Source organism: Acanthopagrus latus, chromosome 10 (assembly GCF_904848185.1).
Source record: "Acanthopagrus latus isolate v.2019 chromosome 10, fAcaLat1.1, whole genome shotgun sequence".
Taxonomy (NCBI): domain Eukaryota; kingdom Metazoa; phylum Chordata; class Actinopteri; order Spariformes; family Sparidae; genus Acanthopagrus; species Acanthopagrus latus.
In genome coordinates, this window is record NC_051048.1 from 11,464,515 (window position 1) to 11,481,716 (window position 17,202).

Consider the following 17,202-nt stretch of genomic DNA (forward strand, 5'->3'; position numbering starts at 1 on the left):
CATGCACTGTGCTCTGTGGCGAGAAGAGACCATTTTAAAGCTGTCTTTATGATTTAATTGTGATGCTTCAAACACGTATCGTTAAGATCGAGAGCCAATTGGAAAGGAAATAAACTAATTATGCGTTCACTCTGACCATGCGCAGAAAACGTAGACCACAGAGCAGTCAGTAGTCACGCGTTACTGAAAAAAGGCCTGTACTGTCTTTATATAGGTATAACTTTTTGTAAGCCAGTACTGTTTTTGTTTACGTTTCTTTTAACGAATACCCAGACGGAAAACTACAATTCAAAGTGAAACACTTCCTGCTCGGGTGACGTGAAACAATGGGAGGAGCTTAGTTTAGTTTCGGAATTAGAAGCACGGATATAGTCACACTGTTCTGCAGCAGCGCGTATTACTCTCATCTTGTAAGGTGAAATATGAGCCAAAAGCGGATGACTGCATCCCGCCGTTTCATCATGATTTCATCTGGAGAAGACACTCGACCTAACAAGTGTAAGAGTTGATTTAAGTTAAATTTGTCAGCAGAGGTGTTACATTTTACCAGAAAGTTACTTTCTTTGGCCAAAAGTCTTTGTATTCTTGACTCCAAATATTTGTTCATAGACACACATGTTAATCTATGAGATAGGTTGTTTGTGTTTATTTGCAGTTGTTGTCTCGCGTCATTATATGTAGACACTGTTGAAAACACTGGCATTATAACACCAAACTCTGCACCGAAGGGTGTAATGCACCACTTGTTGTGTGTTGTTCCCACTGTTGCTTGTTTAGATGTCCACATACTTTTGGGAACTTTATTGTTTTGAACGAGGGAAAGTGATTTGCTTTTTTTTGAATTTAGTCTTTTACTGAGTCACCATCAAAGCTGTTGGACTGAACTCTTCAACTTCACAGTTTAAGCGCTGGCGCCATCTTGTGTCAGTAATACAATACAGCAGCTTAGCGTTAACAACACCGTGTCCAGTCAAGGAGTCCTTGTGTGTAATAAGCAGGGTAATAAAGACAAAGGAGTATTGTAAAGACTGAAGACAGACTGTAGATGTTGGTTGTGGTACATGTGAGGACTGAACTGTGATCACATGACTCTTCACCTCTGTCTCCTCTCACAGGGAGAAGATGATCTGCAGGATCCTGCTGCTCATCAGCCTCAACTGTGTCTGTGGTTAGTTTACAGCTTTACTTTATTACACTGTGATTCAATCAATCAGTTAAAGTCACGCACATGTGAGCAATTAGTTGATGTTGATGAGCCTCTGCAGCTCTGAGACGTCACTAAACTGTCCACAGAAACATGTAGATGGAGTTTAAAGGCTGCCATGTTAAAGCTGTCAGTGTGTCTGCTCCTCACTTTCCCTCTCTGTCTCCTCAACAGGAACATTTGTAGTGAATGTGACACAGACCTCCTATCAGGCAGAGGAGAACCACAACATCACACTGGAATGGACGTTCACAACCACAGCTGACACTTCCCCCGACTCCCTTTTTATCATCTGTGAGATGGCAACTGATCACAAAGTCTCAGTTCTGTTTGAACTACGTGGAGGTGTTGTGGTCACTGAGTCTCAGGATCAACAGTTTGTAGGACGAGTTCATTGGGACAAAGACGTCCTCAGAGATGGACGACTCAGACTTCATGTGTCCAGACTCAGGACTGAGGACTCAGGCTGGTACCTGTGTGATGTGAGAACAAACTATGGTGTGGACTTTGGTGAATGTTGGCTCAACGTTTCTGGTAAGTTGGTTGAGTAGAAGTCAGTTGAATTTCATTAACAGGTTCAATTCAGCAGCTTTTCAGCTGCTCTGTTGTTTGGTCTCTTTACAGCAGTGAGGGATTGTCCCGAACCTGAGAGACCCAACACAGACACACATGAGAGATCCAACACAGCAGGTGGTGGAAGGATCGGCCTCTACTGTGGACTGGGACTGACAGCAGCAGTGGTAGTTGTGTTGGTTGTTTGTTACATTTTATTTATCTGTGTGATGAACAACACTTATGCTCAGGCTCTGATCTGAGGAAATAGCTTGATCAACAAAACTTAATGAAACAATTTTATATGATGGACAGATCTGAACAGGGAGGGGAGGGGAGAGTTCCAGGATGGATCCGTGCTAATCAAGCTCTGTTTTAAGGTCCTGGCTAATGACCCGTCGCAGGGAAGGGAAATAAACAAATGGGGCTCAGGCTGGTTAAACAACTTTAAATCGGGGACTATTTGGTGCCCACAGACATCGTGGATCAGGCTGTTGCACTGGACAGGTTGATGGAGTGTGATGGAGGGTTGTGTTGTTCATTTGTCACCTTTTATTTATTCACCGTCTACCTGATGAGTCCAGTAGAGGATTTAGAAAAGTTCCAGCTCGGCAGGAGCAGAGGAAACCGTTTGATCCACAACTTAATGAGACCATTTTTAACAACAGTAATGGAGTTGATGGAGGAAACCTTGTTCTTCACCTTTGTTGTCCATTATTTCCACAGGACGTCTCATCAAACTCTGTCACTTATTAGACAGATCTGAAATATGCTGTGTTCACTTTACTGAAATAATGCTGAGAAACATGTCGACCTCGTACACCACGTGGAACGACTCTGTGCACTTTATGTTCTTACCTTTTCCATTTAAAGCTCTATATGATGAATTAGCCCTTAATAAGATAGAACATTAACACTGACAGTATATCCTGGATATCCTGTACTGGCCTCCAGCAGGATGTAAAGAAGAATCAGGTGAACTTTAGAGCAGAAAACATTCAGCGGTTTGGAACAGAAATGACAAAAATTAAAACATTAAAACACTAAAAACTGAAAACATTAGAAAAGAAAGAAAACAGAAAGGTATTTTTCTTTAATATTTTTAAAGAATATTTTCATACATGATCCGTCTATATGCACTGTGTGTTATAAGTGTTTTGCTAGGTTCACTTCCGTTCTGTTTTTTTGTTTTTGTATTTTATCAAGATGTATTTAAAAAAAATCTTTCAGTTTTGATCATCAGTCCAGATTTTATCAACACAACACTTGAACCTTTTCTTGTTATTATGTGCAGTTTGAACTGAAATAAAGTGCTGCTGTGTTTGTTACTCACTGTCTGTTACCAGTTGTCATTCTGGCTCTGTATGTGTACTTTGTTGACACTGGTGTTGAAGATGAAGGTCTAGATACTAACGGTATTATATGATAAATAACCCTTTAATGGAAGATAAAGGAGCTCTGCTTGTTTTTTGGTTTGTTTCCTGAGGACAATTAACATCTGTTTATATTGTATTTATTATAGTCACTGTTTGTTTATTGTCTTCAGTGTATGCACCTCCTTCATCAAGACAAACTCCTTGTTGGTCTAAAATCCTTCTTGGTAATAAATCTGTTTCTGATTCTGATTCTGATGACAGTAAAATAAAACCTTCTCAGCTGCAGTCGTGTGTTAATGTCAGCAGGTGGCGCCAGTGGTTTCCAACCTGTGACAACATGTGGATCATAGCTGCTGCTGCAGAGAAGATCAGATACATCATCACCTGTGAGCTCCAGTTTGATTTACTCACAGTCTGTGCAGGAAGAGGAGGAGAACTGAAATGTCTGTCCTTACCTTAATGATAGCTGATGATATTTTGGGCTTTAGTAAAGAGACTTATAAAACACAACAATTTTGATATGTTATGTGCAGCCATGAACAATTAGTGGCCTGTTATATTTTAATACATATTAAATGATAACATGTTAATAATACCAGCTCATATTAACGTATCTATTCACGGTATACACACATTATAAACAGAAGATCAGGTAAAGGCAGTGCATTGTAACAATGTTCACCAGAAGTCAAAGATTGAGATGAAATAAATAAAGACTTCCTGTGTGCTCTGTAACATCGTACACCACGTGAGAACAAACAGATCAGTTACACCTGAAGCTTCATGACATCCTGCAGGAGTCCAGCACAGGAGAGATGAGACATGAATCATAGTGTCTCATTCAATTAGATACCATTTGTATTTTTCATTATGTGATTTGTGACACACTGAAGCAATAAAAGCACATTGATTCATCTCTTGTCTGTCGTTATATATTCTATTCATTAATGTGGCCTGAAAGTCAGTTTGTAACTGTTTCAGAGTGTTAATAAAGTTTATTATTTAAACTTTGTTGCTGATAAACTCTTTGACTTTACATCTCCTGGGATATTAACAGACTTAGAGAGGAGTCAAAACAACATCTCTCATATAAATATAGATTTATTTACAGTATGTACACATTATAAACAGAACATCAGGAGAGGCAGTGTACTGTAACGATCAGAAGGCACAGAGTGAAAACTCTCCATACAGTGATTTACTGAACCAGCTGTGACATTTAGAGATCTGACAGTGAAGGATGTTGAATGGACAAACACAAATCACACAGCAGCACTTCATTTCAGTTTGAACTGCAGCATTACAACAAGAAGAGGTTAAAGTTCCACATGGAAAGTTAAATCTGTTCTTAAAATCTAGACAGTAAATAAAATCTTGATAATAAAACAACACAAACAGAAATGTGAACATAACAAACATACAACACAAAGTGAATGTTCTCTGCTCTAAATTTCACCTGATTCTTCTTTACATCCTGCAGGAGGCCAGTACAGGATATACAGGATATACTGTCAGTGTTAATGTCATATCTTATTAAGGGCTAAACGATCATATGAGATGGAAAAGTTAACAATATAAAGTGCACAGAGTTGCGACATGTGGTGTATGAGGTCGACATGTTTCTCAGCATTATTTCAGTAAAGTGAACACAGAGCAGATTTCAGATCTGTCTAATAAGTGACAGAGTTTGATGAGAAGTCCTGTCAAAATAATGGACAACAAAGGTGAAGAACAAGGTTTCCTTCATCAACTCCATTATTGTTTTTCTCCTCTGACTCTTATATTATGGACACTTACCTAACAATATGAAGGCAGGATGTGTTTTAACTGTCTGCTACGTTGATGACTGTTCACACTGATCCTGCTTCAGCTGTTACGTTTCTTAAATCCTCCTCTGGACTTTGTTTCTTAGATAATACAGTGAATAAATAAAGGCGATGAAGAAACCACACAACACCCAGAGCTACTGTCAGTCCCAGTCCACAGTAGAGGAGGATCATTCCCCAACTGACCCTGTTCGCTCTCTCACTGTTTGGTCTCTCAGGTGTGTCTGTGTTGGGTCTCTCAGGTTCGGGCCAATCCCTCGCTGCTGTAAAGAGACCAAACAACAGAACAGCTGAAGTTGTGACATATTTCTCAGATACTGTGAGAATGAAGAGAAGGATTGTGGACTGTGGTCATCCTCAATACTTCTCTTCAGGTTCTTATTGATCCAAAAAAGCTGCTGAATTGAAACTGTTAAAGTTCTGCTGACTTCTCCTCAACCAACTTACCAGAGACGTTGAGCCGACATTCACCTGAGTCCACACCATAGTTTGTCCTCACATGACACAGGTACCAGCCTGAGTCCTCAGTCCTGAGTCTGGACACATGAAGTCTGAGTCGTCCATCTCTGAGGACGTATTTGTCCAACTGGACTCGTCCTACAAACTGTTGATCCTGAGACTCTGGGACCACAACACCTCCACGTAGTTCAAACAGGACTGAGACTTTGTCATCAGCTACCATCTCACAGATGATAAAAAGGGAGTCTGGGGAAGTGTCAGCTGTGGTTGTGAACGTCCATTCCAGTGTGATGTTGTGGTTCTCCTCTGCCTGATAGGAGGTCTGTGTCACATTCACTACAAATGTTCCTGTTGAGGAGACAGAGAGGGAAAGTGAGGAGCAGACACACTGACAGCTTTAACATGGCAGCCTTTAAACTCCATCTACATGTTTCTGTGGACAGTTTAGTGACGTCTCAGAGCTGCAGAGGCTCATCAACATCAACTTTTTGCTCACATGTGGGCGACTTTAACTGACTGATTGAATCACAGTGTAATAAAGTGAAGCTGTAAACTAACCACAGACACAGTTGAGGCTGATGAGCAGCAGGATCCTGCAGATCATCTTCTCCCTGTGAGAGGAGACAGAGGTGAAGAGTCATGTGATCACAGTTCAGTCCTCACATGTACCACAACCAACATCTACAGTCTGTCTTCAGTCTTTACAATACTCCTTTGTCTTTATTATCCTGCTTATTACACACAAGGACTTCTTTAGTGGACGTCTTGATACCAACGCTAAGCTGCTGTATTGCACTTCTGACACAAGATGGCGCACGTGATCAAACTGTGAAGATGAAGAGTTCAGTCCAAGAGCTTTGACGGTGTAAAAAAAACAAAAAACATCAGCAGCTCTGTGGCTCAACAAAGGAAATAAATAAAACAGAAAATCATTTAACTTCACCATAAAAACACTTTTTTTGCTTCTTCAGTTGTTCACAATGAAAACACTTGAAATGCCCCGAAAATATGTGGACCACACCGGAAGCAACAATGTCGCCATCTACTGGTGAAGAACAGAAAATACAGCATAGTGTGCTGCATGTGTGTGTTGGTGACCACATACATTTCCCATTTATATTTCACTTCTTCAGTGATTCAAACTGATGTATAAAACCTATACTATGTTGTAAACATGTGACACTGATACATCATTCACATCACTGTCACACAGGACATCAGGAGCTCACAACTGACTGTTTGACTGAATACTGATGAATGAATGTGTTTAACTGAGTAGATCTTACACATTATGTTGCAACTACCTCAGCATTTTATTTGATTTACCTCAGTATTTTAACTTAATTCATAACTGCTTAAGCATTTTATGGTATACAGTACTTTATTGCTTTTTGCATATGGTATCTAATACGTATTTTATTTTATTTTTTTCTATATTGACCCTGGTATTTTTGTACTTGTATTTGAATGTATCTTCTGCTATCATAACGTCACAGGAATTAATCGAGGTAGATATAATAAAATCGAATTAAAACTCAACAATCAGCTCTGCTAGTTTCACCAGTTTAATCCAGACAGTCACAGTACCGACGCAATTAAAAGTGTAGCTAAACTTAGTCAAATACAATTAACAGTACTAGCTGGTTTAAACATGAAAGGGTACTTACATTCAAAAAGTTTTCTTTAAGTAACTCCTTCATGTGACTAGACAAGTACCAGGCGGGGGTTGTTCGATATATATGTAACAGCTAACGGCGACGCGCACCAGTTCAAGGAGAAATCTGGTGCGTGGCACATACAAGAGTTGTATCCGAAAGGCAGATTTGTGTTGCGCTGGGAACAATTGTGCCAGCTTCCTCATTTAATTGGTCACCATCTGACTGTGTCATGGTTTTCCACTAGCCAGTCAAACCACAGGCAGTTAAGTTGTTGAACAAATATTTAACATTTATTTCTTCTATATCCCAGTGTGTTTGAAACATCACAATGAAACCCTGAAGTCAGCTGCAAATTATTCTCTGCCCTCCACAGAACACAGTGCATGATGGGAAACACTCAACTTTTCCCCTGATGGAAAGAGAAGCTGCTTATATTAGATACTGCTAAATGTATTTGTAAAATTGCACATGTTTTTGGTAAGAATGTGATATATCGGTAAAAGATTTGACAACAGAAGAAACTTCACACAGGCTTCGACAGCCATGAGGCCACAAACTGACTCTTTTTATTCTTACTCTTTTCAACTTACCAGAAGTCCACGCCAAAGTTTGTCCTCACATCACACAGGTACTGGTCTGAGTCCTCAGTCCTGAGTCTGGACACATGAAGTCTGAGTCGTCCGTCTCTGTAGACGTCTTTGTCCCACTGGACTCGTCCTACAAACTGTTGATCCTAAGACACCGGGACCTCAACACCTTCAAGTGGACATAACAGGACTGAGATTTTGTGATCAGTCTTCATCTCACAGAAGATAAAAAGGGAGTCGGGTGAAGTGTCAGCTGTGGTTGTGAACGTCCATTACAGTATGTTTTTCTTATATTTTTGTTGAAATTGTGATTTTATTCTTTGTTACTTATTTCCCTCTGTACTGCTGTGTTACCTGTGAATTTCCCCCAAGGTGGATCAGTAAAGAAACATCTTGTATTACCTATGTGAGATTGTATAAATATAATATAATGTAAATGTTAAATACATTTTAATAGGAAATGATATTTATATCAAAGAAATTCATCAGAAAAACCTTTTCAAATACACTAATTTGTCTGGTCTGGAAGTTTAGGAGGGAAAACCATCTAAATTGTCTTTTATTCCAGCTGAGGTGGTTTAATGTGTCGATTACGTTGTCCTAGAGGCTTTTTGTTTGCAGTAAGAAGCGGTTTTATGTTTATGTAGTTACACTGAAACATAAAGAAAACTTCAAACCATCCTCTTACCGTCAGAGGAAAAGCCGAGTGTTTCCCATCATGCACTGTGTTTTGTGGATAGAAGGGAAAGGTCTGCAGCTGTCTGTATGATTTAATTCTGATGCTTCAATCACATTTCAGTATTAACGAGAGGACGCTGGGAAGGGGACAACTTAAGATGTTATTTGACAAATGCACACTAATACTAAATGTGCGTCAGAAACTTAGACCACGACACACTGAGGTGTCTGCTTAGGATAAATAAGGAAGTTACTTCTTTGAAAAATGCATTTGTTAGTTGCGCAAACTAAGAAAACTGAAAGAAGTGTCAATTGTAAGTTTATATCCTGGTATTTGTCAACAGATACTTTTACTAAAAGAGGAAGAGAGAAGTTGGCCACCCTTAACACCAGACACTTAAAAGCTCACAGTTGAAGTTAATAGAAGTCATGAGGTTAAGTCAACTCTGTGAGGGTCATCCTGCAAAAAATGTCATTCCCTTTGTGGAAGTCCTGCATGTGAGAAAACTTCAATAATAAACTCTTCAAAGTCTGTATTGATAATCAGGTATTCAAGCTTGTTTGTATTTATCATCAGTTGTTTTCTCATGACTTTATATGGATGTTTCTATGTATTCCTAATGTATCAGTATTACAACACTGACAACATGTCACCATGTCCCAGATTCACAGCTTCCATCTGTCTGCAGGAGCAGCACCAGTTCTGCAGTGTTTCCATGTGGCAGCTAGATGCTATTAGCAGCTGGTTGGACAGTTCAACTACCAGCATAATCTTGTGACAGAAATACAACACAGCAGCTGTATTAGCTGCTGTTGACTGTTTAATGACTTTGCCCCTGTTTATTGTTTATTATTAAGCACAGGAAAGTGTGAAATACATATGAAAACAAGAGTACTATACATTCTGAAAACTAGCATTTAATTACTGAAAGACATGGCATCTCTTGATTTGTAAATACAATGTCTATTTTATAATTGTGAATGTTATGTGTAACAAGAAAAGTGTATTGTCAACTTCTTCTTAAGATTGGTGAGCATCTAACTGGGCCATGGTTTTCTAGTTGGAATTGAACCTACAGTTGTTTGAGTTATTTAATATCCACCTTCCTCTCGTGTATATCAATGTGTTTGAAGCATCAGAACTGTATCATAGCTGCACATTTTTCTCTTCTCTCCACAGAACACAGTGCATGATGGGAAACACTCGACTTTTCCCCTGATGGAAAGAGAAGCTGCTTATGCTAGAAACTGTTAATTGTATTTGTAAAATTGTGCATGTTAATGGTAGGAATGTGAAAAATAGCTAAAAGGAAATAAATATTGTAACTTCACACAGGCTTCGACAGCGATGAGGCCACAAACTGACTGTTTTTATGAGGAAAGAAACATCTTAATGAAAAAGCATCAATGATATACAATTGTCGCTGTCTAAGTTTCTCCTCATGCACCAACTCTTAAAACCACATGATATGTTAAGGGAGTCTGATATACTGTTGTTCCTGGTGACTTCATCACATGGTCCATGTTCATGACTGTCACCCACAAATTAAAAGAATCAGATACTGCAGGTGAATTAGGTCTCCTCTCCTCTGCTGTGATGTTTATTAGTTACATATGATCCACAAAGTTAATTCACTTCAGACAATCACATTGTATTCAGCCTAGTTTTTGGTTTATCGGACTCCTACAGCTGAGGAAATCCAATATTCAGTTCAGAGTGTTAATTAGTCATAAACAAAGTTAAATCAGATCAAGTCAAAGTTTACGTTGTCATTTTTCTTGACTTCAGAGTTCATTATATTTCATTATTTGGTGGTTTGTCTGGAAGCTATTTTGAAGTGAACTGGGTGCATCTTTATGATTTTGTCTTCTCTTCCAGCAGTTTTTGGGCAGGTCATTATTTTAAGATATTATTACAATCAAATACTCCTGTTTGCTGTCAAAAGTGTGTTTGACCCTGGACACTCCTCACATGAACCATCTCTGTACAGAATGTGTGTGTTTGAGGTCTGAAGGACACAAAGAGGCGATGCTGCCTGCTGACCTGCTGGACTTTATTAGAGATCATGTACAACAAATACTGAGAAATGATTATCTTCATAAGAAATGCTGTCAACTCCTGGATTACACACGTTCACCAAGTGCATTATTACACATGAGTAAAACATGCAGATGTCAAATCTTAAAATACCTCGACAAAAGGTTCAAATGTGAAATTTCAGAGTTCTGTGGTTTTATACCCACACAATATATCTGTGATTTTACACAAATGTTGCCAAACTAAATGAATCATGAGTTTTAAACAGTGTTGAATGTGTTCATGCTGGTGAACTGCTTCTGTTGTTAATGTTCCAGTTATGTTGAGTCATAATGCAGTGGATCCTTTTCACATCAATCTGCACTTTGACCTGACAGCTGCAGTACAACATGATGAGACCTGATGTTCACTGACTCCAGTTTCAAGAGGCTGCCTGCTGTCAGACACATTCACATTGATCCTGTCTGAATTGTGTCATGAATCACACATATGTTTGTCAGTTCGTCATCAAACCAATGAAATATCAGACCATAGATCTGTTCCTGTACATCAGCAGCTCACAGAACTCAGAAACAAATCTCTTTTAACATGATTGCAGTTGTCAGTATGAGCAGATTTGTTGTGATTTTCATCTTTTTTACTATTATTACCTTGATGAATGACAGCTGCCAAAAATCTTTCAGCTGCAATGAAGAGAACTATTAGATTAGCGAATAATAATGCTCCAAAGGGAACGGCTCTGAGAACCATTTCAACTTTGCTCCAATCGTGTGATGTCACTTCCCTCTTCTGCCCTCCTGCTGTGTGTTCTGCATCTGCATGAAGACAGAAACCCAGTGTTAGTATCTGATATCAGCAGCGTCAACTTGTTAGAGTCAAACCACCACATCATAAACATTTATACCTCAGCAATTCAGAAAACGAAGAAAGGAGAGAATAAGTGACTTAACAGACAACAACTAGTAAATATTCTTCTCACAACCAGCTGCTAGTCACCTAACAGAAGTTACACCATATGGCCATGCAGTGGCACTGTAGCAAATGTACTGACGTATTTACCAAAACCTGCTGAACAGAAACAAACTTTGTTCTTCAGAATTTTAGTTGAGTTTAGATTTAGTTTAGAATTATTTCCGTGTGTTCATAGTGAATTATCCAACATTGTGTGCTTCATGTAATGTTGCTGCTTCGTCAGGTTTTCACTTTGTATCTCCAAAATGTCAAACTCATTCATCAAACATTCCTAGTGTACAGAGATCTGAAAATAGATTAAAATATTAAGTTCATAGTAACCAAACTGTACAGTGGATTATGTGATATATTTAAAATTCCAAATGGTGACGCTGAAGAAACAAACTGTAACTTCCTGGAGAAAGATAGTTGATTGTGACGTCTCATCTACAAGTCATCACATTCTGACATTTTGTTTTAATGTCTGATCCGAGCTGCCAGTCAAAGGTGTCATTATTAGATGAGATGAAACTCAACATCAACCAATCTTTCTCCAGGAAGTTACATTTTGTCACATCGATTTCAAAATCCATCGGCCCATCCCGGTCTATAGCTCCTGTTCTGGCGTTGTTAACACCAACACTCCCCCGGTGCTTCAGACACTGCACAGCTACCTGAGTGGATGAGCCAACAACAGCTACAGTTTGCAGCAGTTAGCAGTTGGGGTATGAATCTGACAGGTGGTCAAATTCAGCCATATTGCACCTTTAAATACATTTCAGACATTTTATTCATTATAAATACTTGCTGCCTGGTGATTTCCGTTCAGCCAGCTGGCTCCTCATTTAGGTTTTTTCTAGTAAAAGTAGAGGGTCTTTGTGTAAATAACTCTTCAGTTTAACTTCTTGTATGAACTGTTTCTCATGCATGACGTGCTTTCAATTTGAATGACAGGACTGAAAATGGAGACAGGTCATCGGACTCAGTTACGTTCAGAATCACCACTGTGATGTTACCAGTTATTAATGTGTCCTGTAAAGCAGTTTGTAACTGCCTTCAGTTTATGTTTTCTCAAGAAGACTCAGAGAGACTTTGTGTCAAACTGCACAGACTGTGAGTAAATCAAACTGGAGCTCACAGCTGATGATGTATCTGATCTTCTCTGCAGCAGCAGCTGATCCACATGTTGTTACAGTTGCTGCTGTGACATTAAGACATGACTGCAGCTGAAAATATGACAAATGTCTTTACAAATGTTTCTAATGTTTTCAGTGGTTCACTGTTCTTCAGTTAATTTCATGTTTTAACTTTAACTGAATGTTCTCTGTTCTATAGTTCACCTGATTCTTCTTTACATCCTACAGGAGGCCAGTACAGGATATACTCAACTCAACTCAACTCAACTCAACTCAACTCAACTCAACTCAACTTGATTTATAACGCACTTTAAAGCAGCCATAACTGGGGCAAAGTGCAGTACATAAATAGGAAATACAACATAAAACATAAAAACATAAAAGACAATATAAAAAACAATAACAATAAAAACATTAAGACACTAAAACAAGAGCAGGGTCTCATGCTGGGTTGAAAGGTGAAGAATAAAGATGGGTTTTAAGATTAGTTTTAAAAATGGACAGTGAGGGAGCTCGTCTGTAAAAAACAAATAAAAGAATCTTGAAAATGAACTCTAAAGTGCACAGGCAGCCAGTGGAGGGAGGCCAGAATGGGAGTAATGTGCTCCGTCTTATGTGCTCCAGTTAAGAGGCGAGCAATACATATACAGGATATACTGTCAATGTTAATGTCATATCTTATTAATCATATAGGCAACAACATAAAATGTGCAGAGTTACACATGTTTCTCAGCATTATTTCAGTAAAGTGAACACAGAGCAGATTTCAGATCTGTCTAATGAGTGACAGAGTTTGATGAGATGTCTTGTCAAAATAATGGACAACAAAGGTGAAGAACAAGGTTTCCTTGGTCAACTCCATTACTGTTTATCTCCTCTGACTCTTTTATTACAGACACTTACTGAACAACAGGCAGGATGTGTTTCAACCGTTTCCACTGATCCTGCTGAGCTGTAACCTTTCTATAATCCTCCACTGGACTTTGTTTCTTAGACAGGGAATTAATAAAAGGCGACAAAGAAACCACACAACGACCACTGCTGCTGTCAGTCCCAGTTCACAGTAGAGGGTAATCCACATCCATTTCTTTGGGTTCTTGTTGATCCAAAAAAGCTGCTGAATTGAACCTGTTAATAAAGTTCTCAACCAACTTACCAGAGACGTTGAGCCGACATTCACCTGAGTCCACACCATAGTTTGTCCTCACATCACACAGGTACCAGCCTGAGTCCTCAGTGCTGAGTCTGGACACATGAAGTCTGAGTCGTCCGTCACTGAGGGCATCTTTGTCCAAATGGACTCGTCCTACAAACTGCTGATCCTGAGACTCTGGGACCACAACACCTCCTTGTAGTAAAAACAGGACTGAGACTTTGTGATCAGTTCTCATCTCACAGAATATTAAAAGGGAGTCTGTTGAAGTGTCAGCTGTGGTTGTGAACGTCCATTCCAGTGTGATGTTGTGGTTCTCCTCTGCCTGATAGGAGGTCTGTGTCACATTCACTACAAATGTTCCTGTTGAGGAGACAGAGAGGGAAAGTGAGGAGCAGACACACTGACAGCTTTAACATGGCAGCCTTTAAACTCCATCTACATGTTTCTGTGGACAGTTTAGTGACGTCTCAGAGCTGCAGAGGCTCATCAACATCAACTGTTTGCTCACATGTGGGCGACTTTAACTGACTGATTGAATCACTGTGTAATAAAGTGAAGCTGTAAACTAACCACAGACACAGTTGAGGCTGATGAGCAGCAGGATCCTGCAGATCATCTTCTCCCTGTGAGAGGAGACAGAGGTGAAGAGTCATGTGATCACAGTTCAGTCCTCACATGTACCACAACCAACATCTACAGTCTGTCTTTAGTCTTTACAATACTCCTTTGTCTTTATTATCCTGCTCATTACACACAAGGACTTCTTTACTGGACGCAGTCTTGGTACTAAAGCTAAGCTGCTGTATTGCACTTCTGACACAAGATGGCGCACGTGATCAAACTGTGAGGATGAAGAGTTCAGTCCAAGAGCTTTGACGGTGTAAAACATCAGCAGCTCTGTGGCTCAACAAAGTAAATAAAGAAAACAGAAAATCATTTAACTTCACCATAAAAACACTTTTTTTGCTTCTTCAGTTTTTCACAATGAAAACACTTGAAATGCCCCTGAAAATACAACACAGTGTGCTGCATATGTGTGCGATGGTGACCACATAAGTTTCCCATTTATATTTCACTTCTTCAGTGATTCAGACTGATGTATAAAACTTATACTATGTTGTAAACATGTGACACTGATACATCATTCACATCACTGTCACACAGGACATCAGGAGCTCACAACTGACTGTTTGACTGGATACTGATGAATGAATGTGTTTAACTGAGTAGATCTCACACATTATGTTCCACTTACCTCAGTATTTTATTTGATTTACCTCAGTATTTTAACTTACTTTATAACTGCTTAAGCATTTTATGGTATACAGTACTTTATTGCTTTTTGCATATGGTATATAATACGTTTTTTTTTCTATGTTGACCCTGGTATTTTGATTGTACTTGTATTTGAATGTATCTGCTGCTATGATAACGTTATAGGAATTAATCGAGGTAGATATAATAAAATCGAGGTAAAAGTCAACAATCATCTTTTGCTAGTTTCACCAGTTTAATCCAGACAGTTACTGTACCGACGCAATTGGAAGTGTAGCTTAACATAGTCACATACAATTTACTGTACTAGCTGGTTTAGATATGGAAAGGTACTTACATTTAGAGATTCTTCTTCAACTAGAGTTGTGACGTTCGCGAACGAACCGATTCTTTTGAACGGCTCATAAACATGAACGATAGGAGCCGAGTCGCGGCTGGGGGAGAGCCGTTCTTTCCATCGTTCTTTTTTTCCTTATACGTGTTTTTAAGCAGACGCACACAGATGAACTCCTCCTTCGGTCTATGCATAGGGTCTATGCTCCTTGCTCCTCCGCTAGAGGCAGAACAGTTAGGGGGAGGGGCGCACACGCAGGAGTGCTACTGTTGTGCACGCATTCTTCCCGTGAGTTCTCCAGTGGGGAAAAAAAACAAACACACATGCGAGTGCCTCTCTGTCTCAGTGCCAACGTGAGTAGTAGCGGGTTGTTCGAAGGAAGAAGACACACACGTCTGAAAATGAGCCAGAGGAGAAGGAGCAGCATTTGGGTGCACTTTTCTCGCGAAGAAAACAGTAAGGCTAATTGCAGCATTTGTCAGAAAGTCATTTCATTTAAGTCTGGGTGTTACACCCGCAAACGTAATAACTGCCCACAAACGTAATAAACCACAAACGTAATACAAATCTGCAGCTTTGAATGTAATAATCCCGCAAATGTAATAAATTTCCCACAAACGTAATAAAATTTGCCTACTGCAAACGTAATACTGAATTTCCTGCAAATGTAATAACTATTACATTTGCAGGAAATTATTACATATGTGGGAAAGTGAAAATCTGTAAATGTAATAACTTCCCACAAATGTAATATGAGACAAAATAATGATCTTTGTGGTTGTTGTTGTTTATTTGTTTACTTATAAACCTGCCAATAGTGACTGAATGTTGACAAGCAACCCGCAGGTCAGGTGGGGCAGGTCAGAAATTGACAGAGCAGTGTTCTAAGTTATTAATAACACACACACACACACACACACACACACACACACACACACACACACACACAGGTCATGCTCATAATTTTAAGGGCTATGGCTACAAGCCTATGCTGGTGGCTTATGAGAGCCAATGTTTGAACCACTTAATGTCTGCATATCAAAGGCCGGGGCTGCACAGTGGCCCAGTGGCTAGCACTGCTGCCTCACAGCTAGAAGATCCGCGGTTTGCGTCCCGGTTAGGACGCCTGGGATCTTTCTGTGTGGAGTTTGCATGTTCTCCCTGTGCAGCGTAGGTTTTCACCGGGTACTCCGGCTTCCTCCCACAGTCCAAAAACATACTGAGGTTAATTGATTATTCTAAATTGTCCGTAGGTGTGAATGAGAGTGTGCCTGGTTGTTTGTCTCTATGTGTAGCCCTGTGATAGACTGGCGACCTGTCCAGGGTGTCCCCTGCCTTCGCCCTAAGTCAGCTGGGATAGGCTCCAGCCCCCCCGCGACCCTGCAGAGGATTAAGCGGCGTACATATAATGTACAGATAATGGATGGATGGATGGATATCAAAAGCCAAAAACTTGAATAGATAGTCCATTCTTTGAAGTACGCCTAATGAAAACATTTGTCAAGATTTAAGACTGGTCCATGTTCTTTTTGATAGTAACATGGACCAAGACTGTCTGAACACTGACAATTAAAGACTTGCAAATAAATAATGACTGTAACTTAAATTAATCTACCATTGTGAATGCAGGAAAGTGAGCAGGCTCTAGGGGTGATTGCACTGTTCTTTTAAGGAGAAGTACTTTTGGTCAAGCAACTTTTTCCTATCGAGCGGCAAATTCTTGGAACTCCACACCAAGTGCCTGATCTACCCACTATTGCTTCATTTTCCAAGCATCTTAAACTTTGGAAAATCAAACCTGTTGCCACTAATTGTGATCATTTTTAACTTGTCCACTGCTGCTGATTTGTTGTGTGTTATTATCTATTGTATATTATAATGTTTAAGTTTTACATGTCCACATAGTTGGGTACTCACAAATTATAACTGTTAATGAATTATTGTAGTATGTAATAAGTCTGCAATTCTATCA

General features: G+C 39.5%; 1 protein-coding gene across 1 annotated transcript; it reads right to left on the minus strand.

Annotated features, from left to right (window-relative positions):
- Positions 1 to 10,373: 10,373 nt before the first annotated feature.
- On the minus strand, positions 10,374 to 15,399 carry LOC119027622. The gene is made up of 4 exons (XM_037112999.1): positions 15,234 to 15,399; positions 14,192 to 14,244; positions 13,622 to 13,981; positions 10,374 to 11,193 (listed from the first exon to the last, which is right to left on the minus strand). Coding segments are annotated over exons 1-4 (681 nt in total). The 5' UTR covers positions 15,236 to 15,399; the 3' UTR covers positions 10,374 to 10,927.
- Positions 15,400 to 17,202: the final 1,803 nt, after the last annotated feature.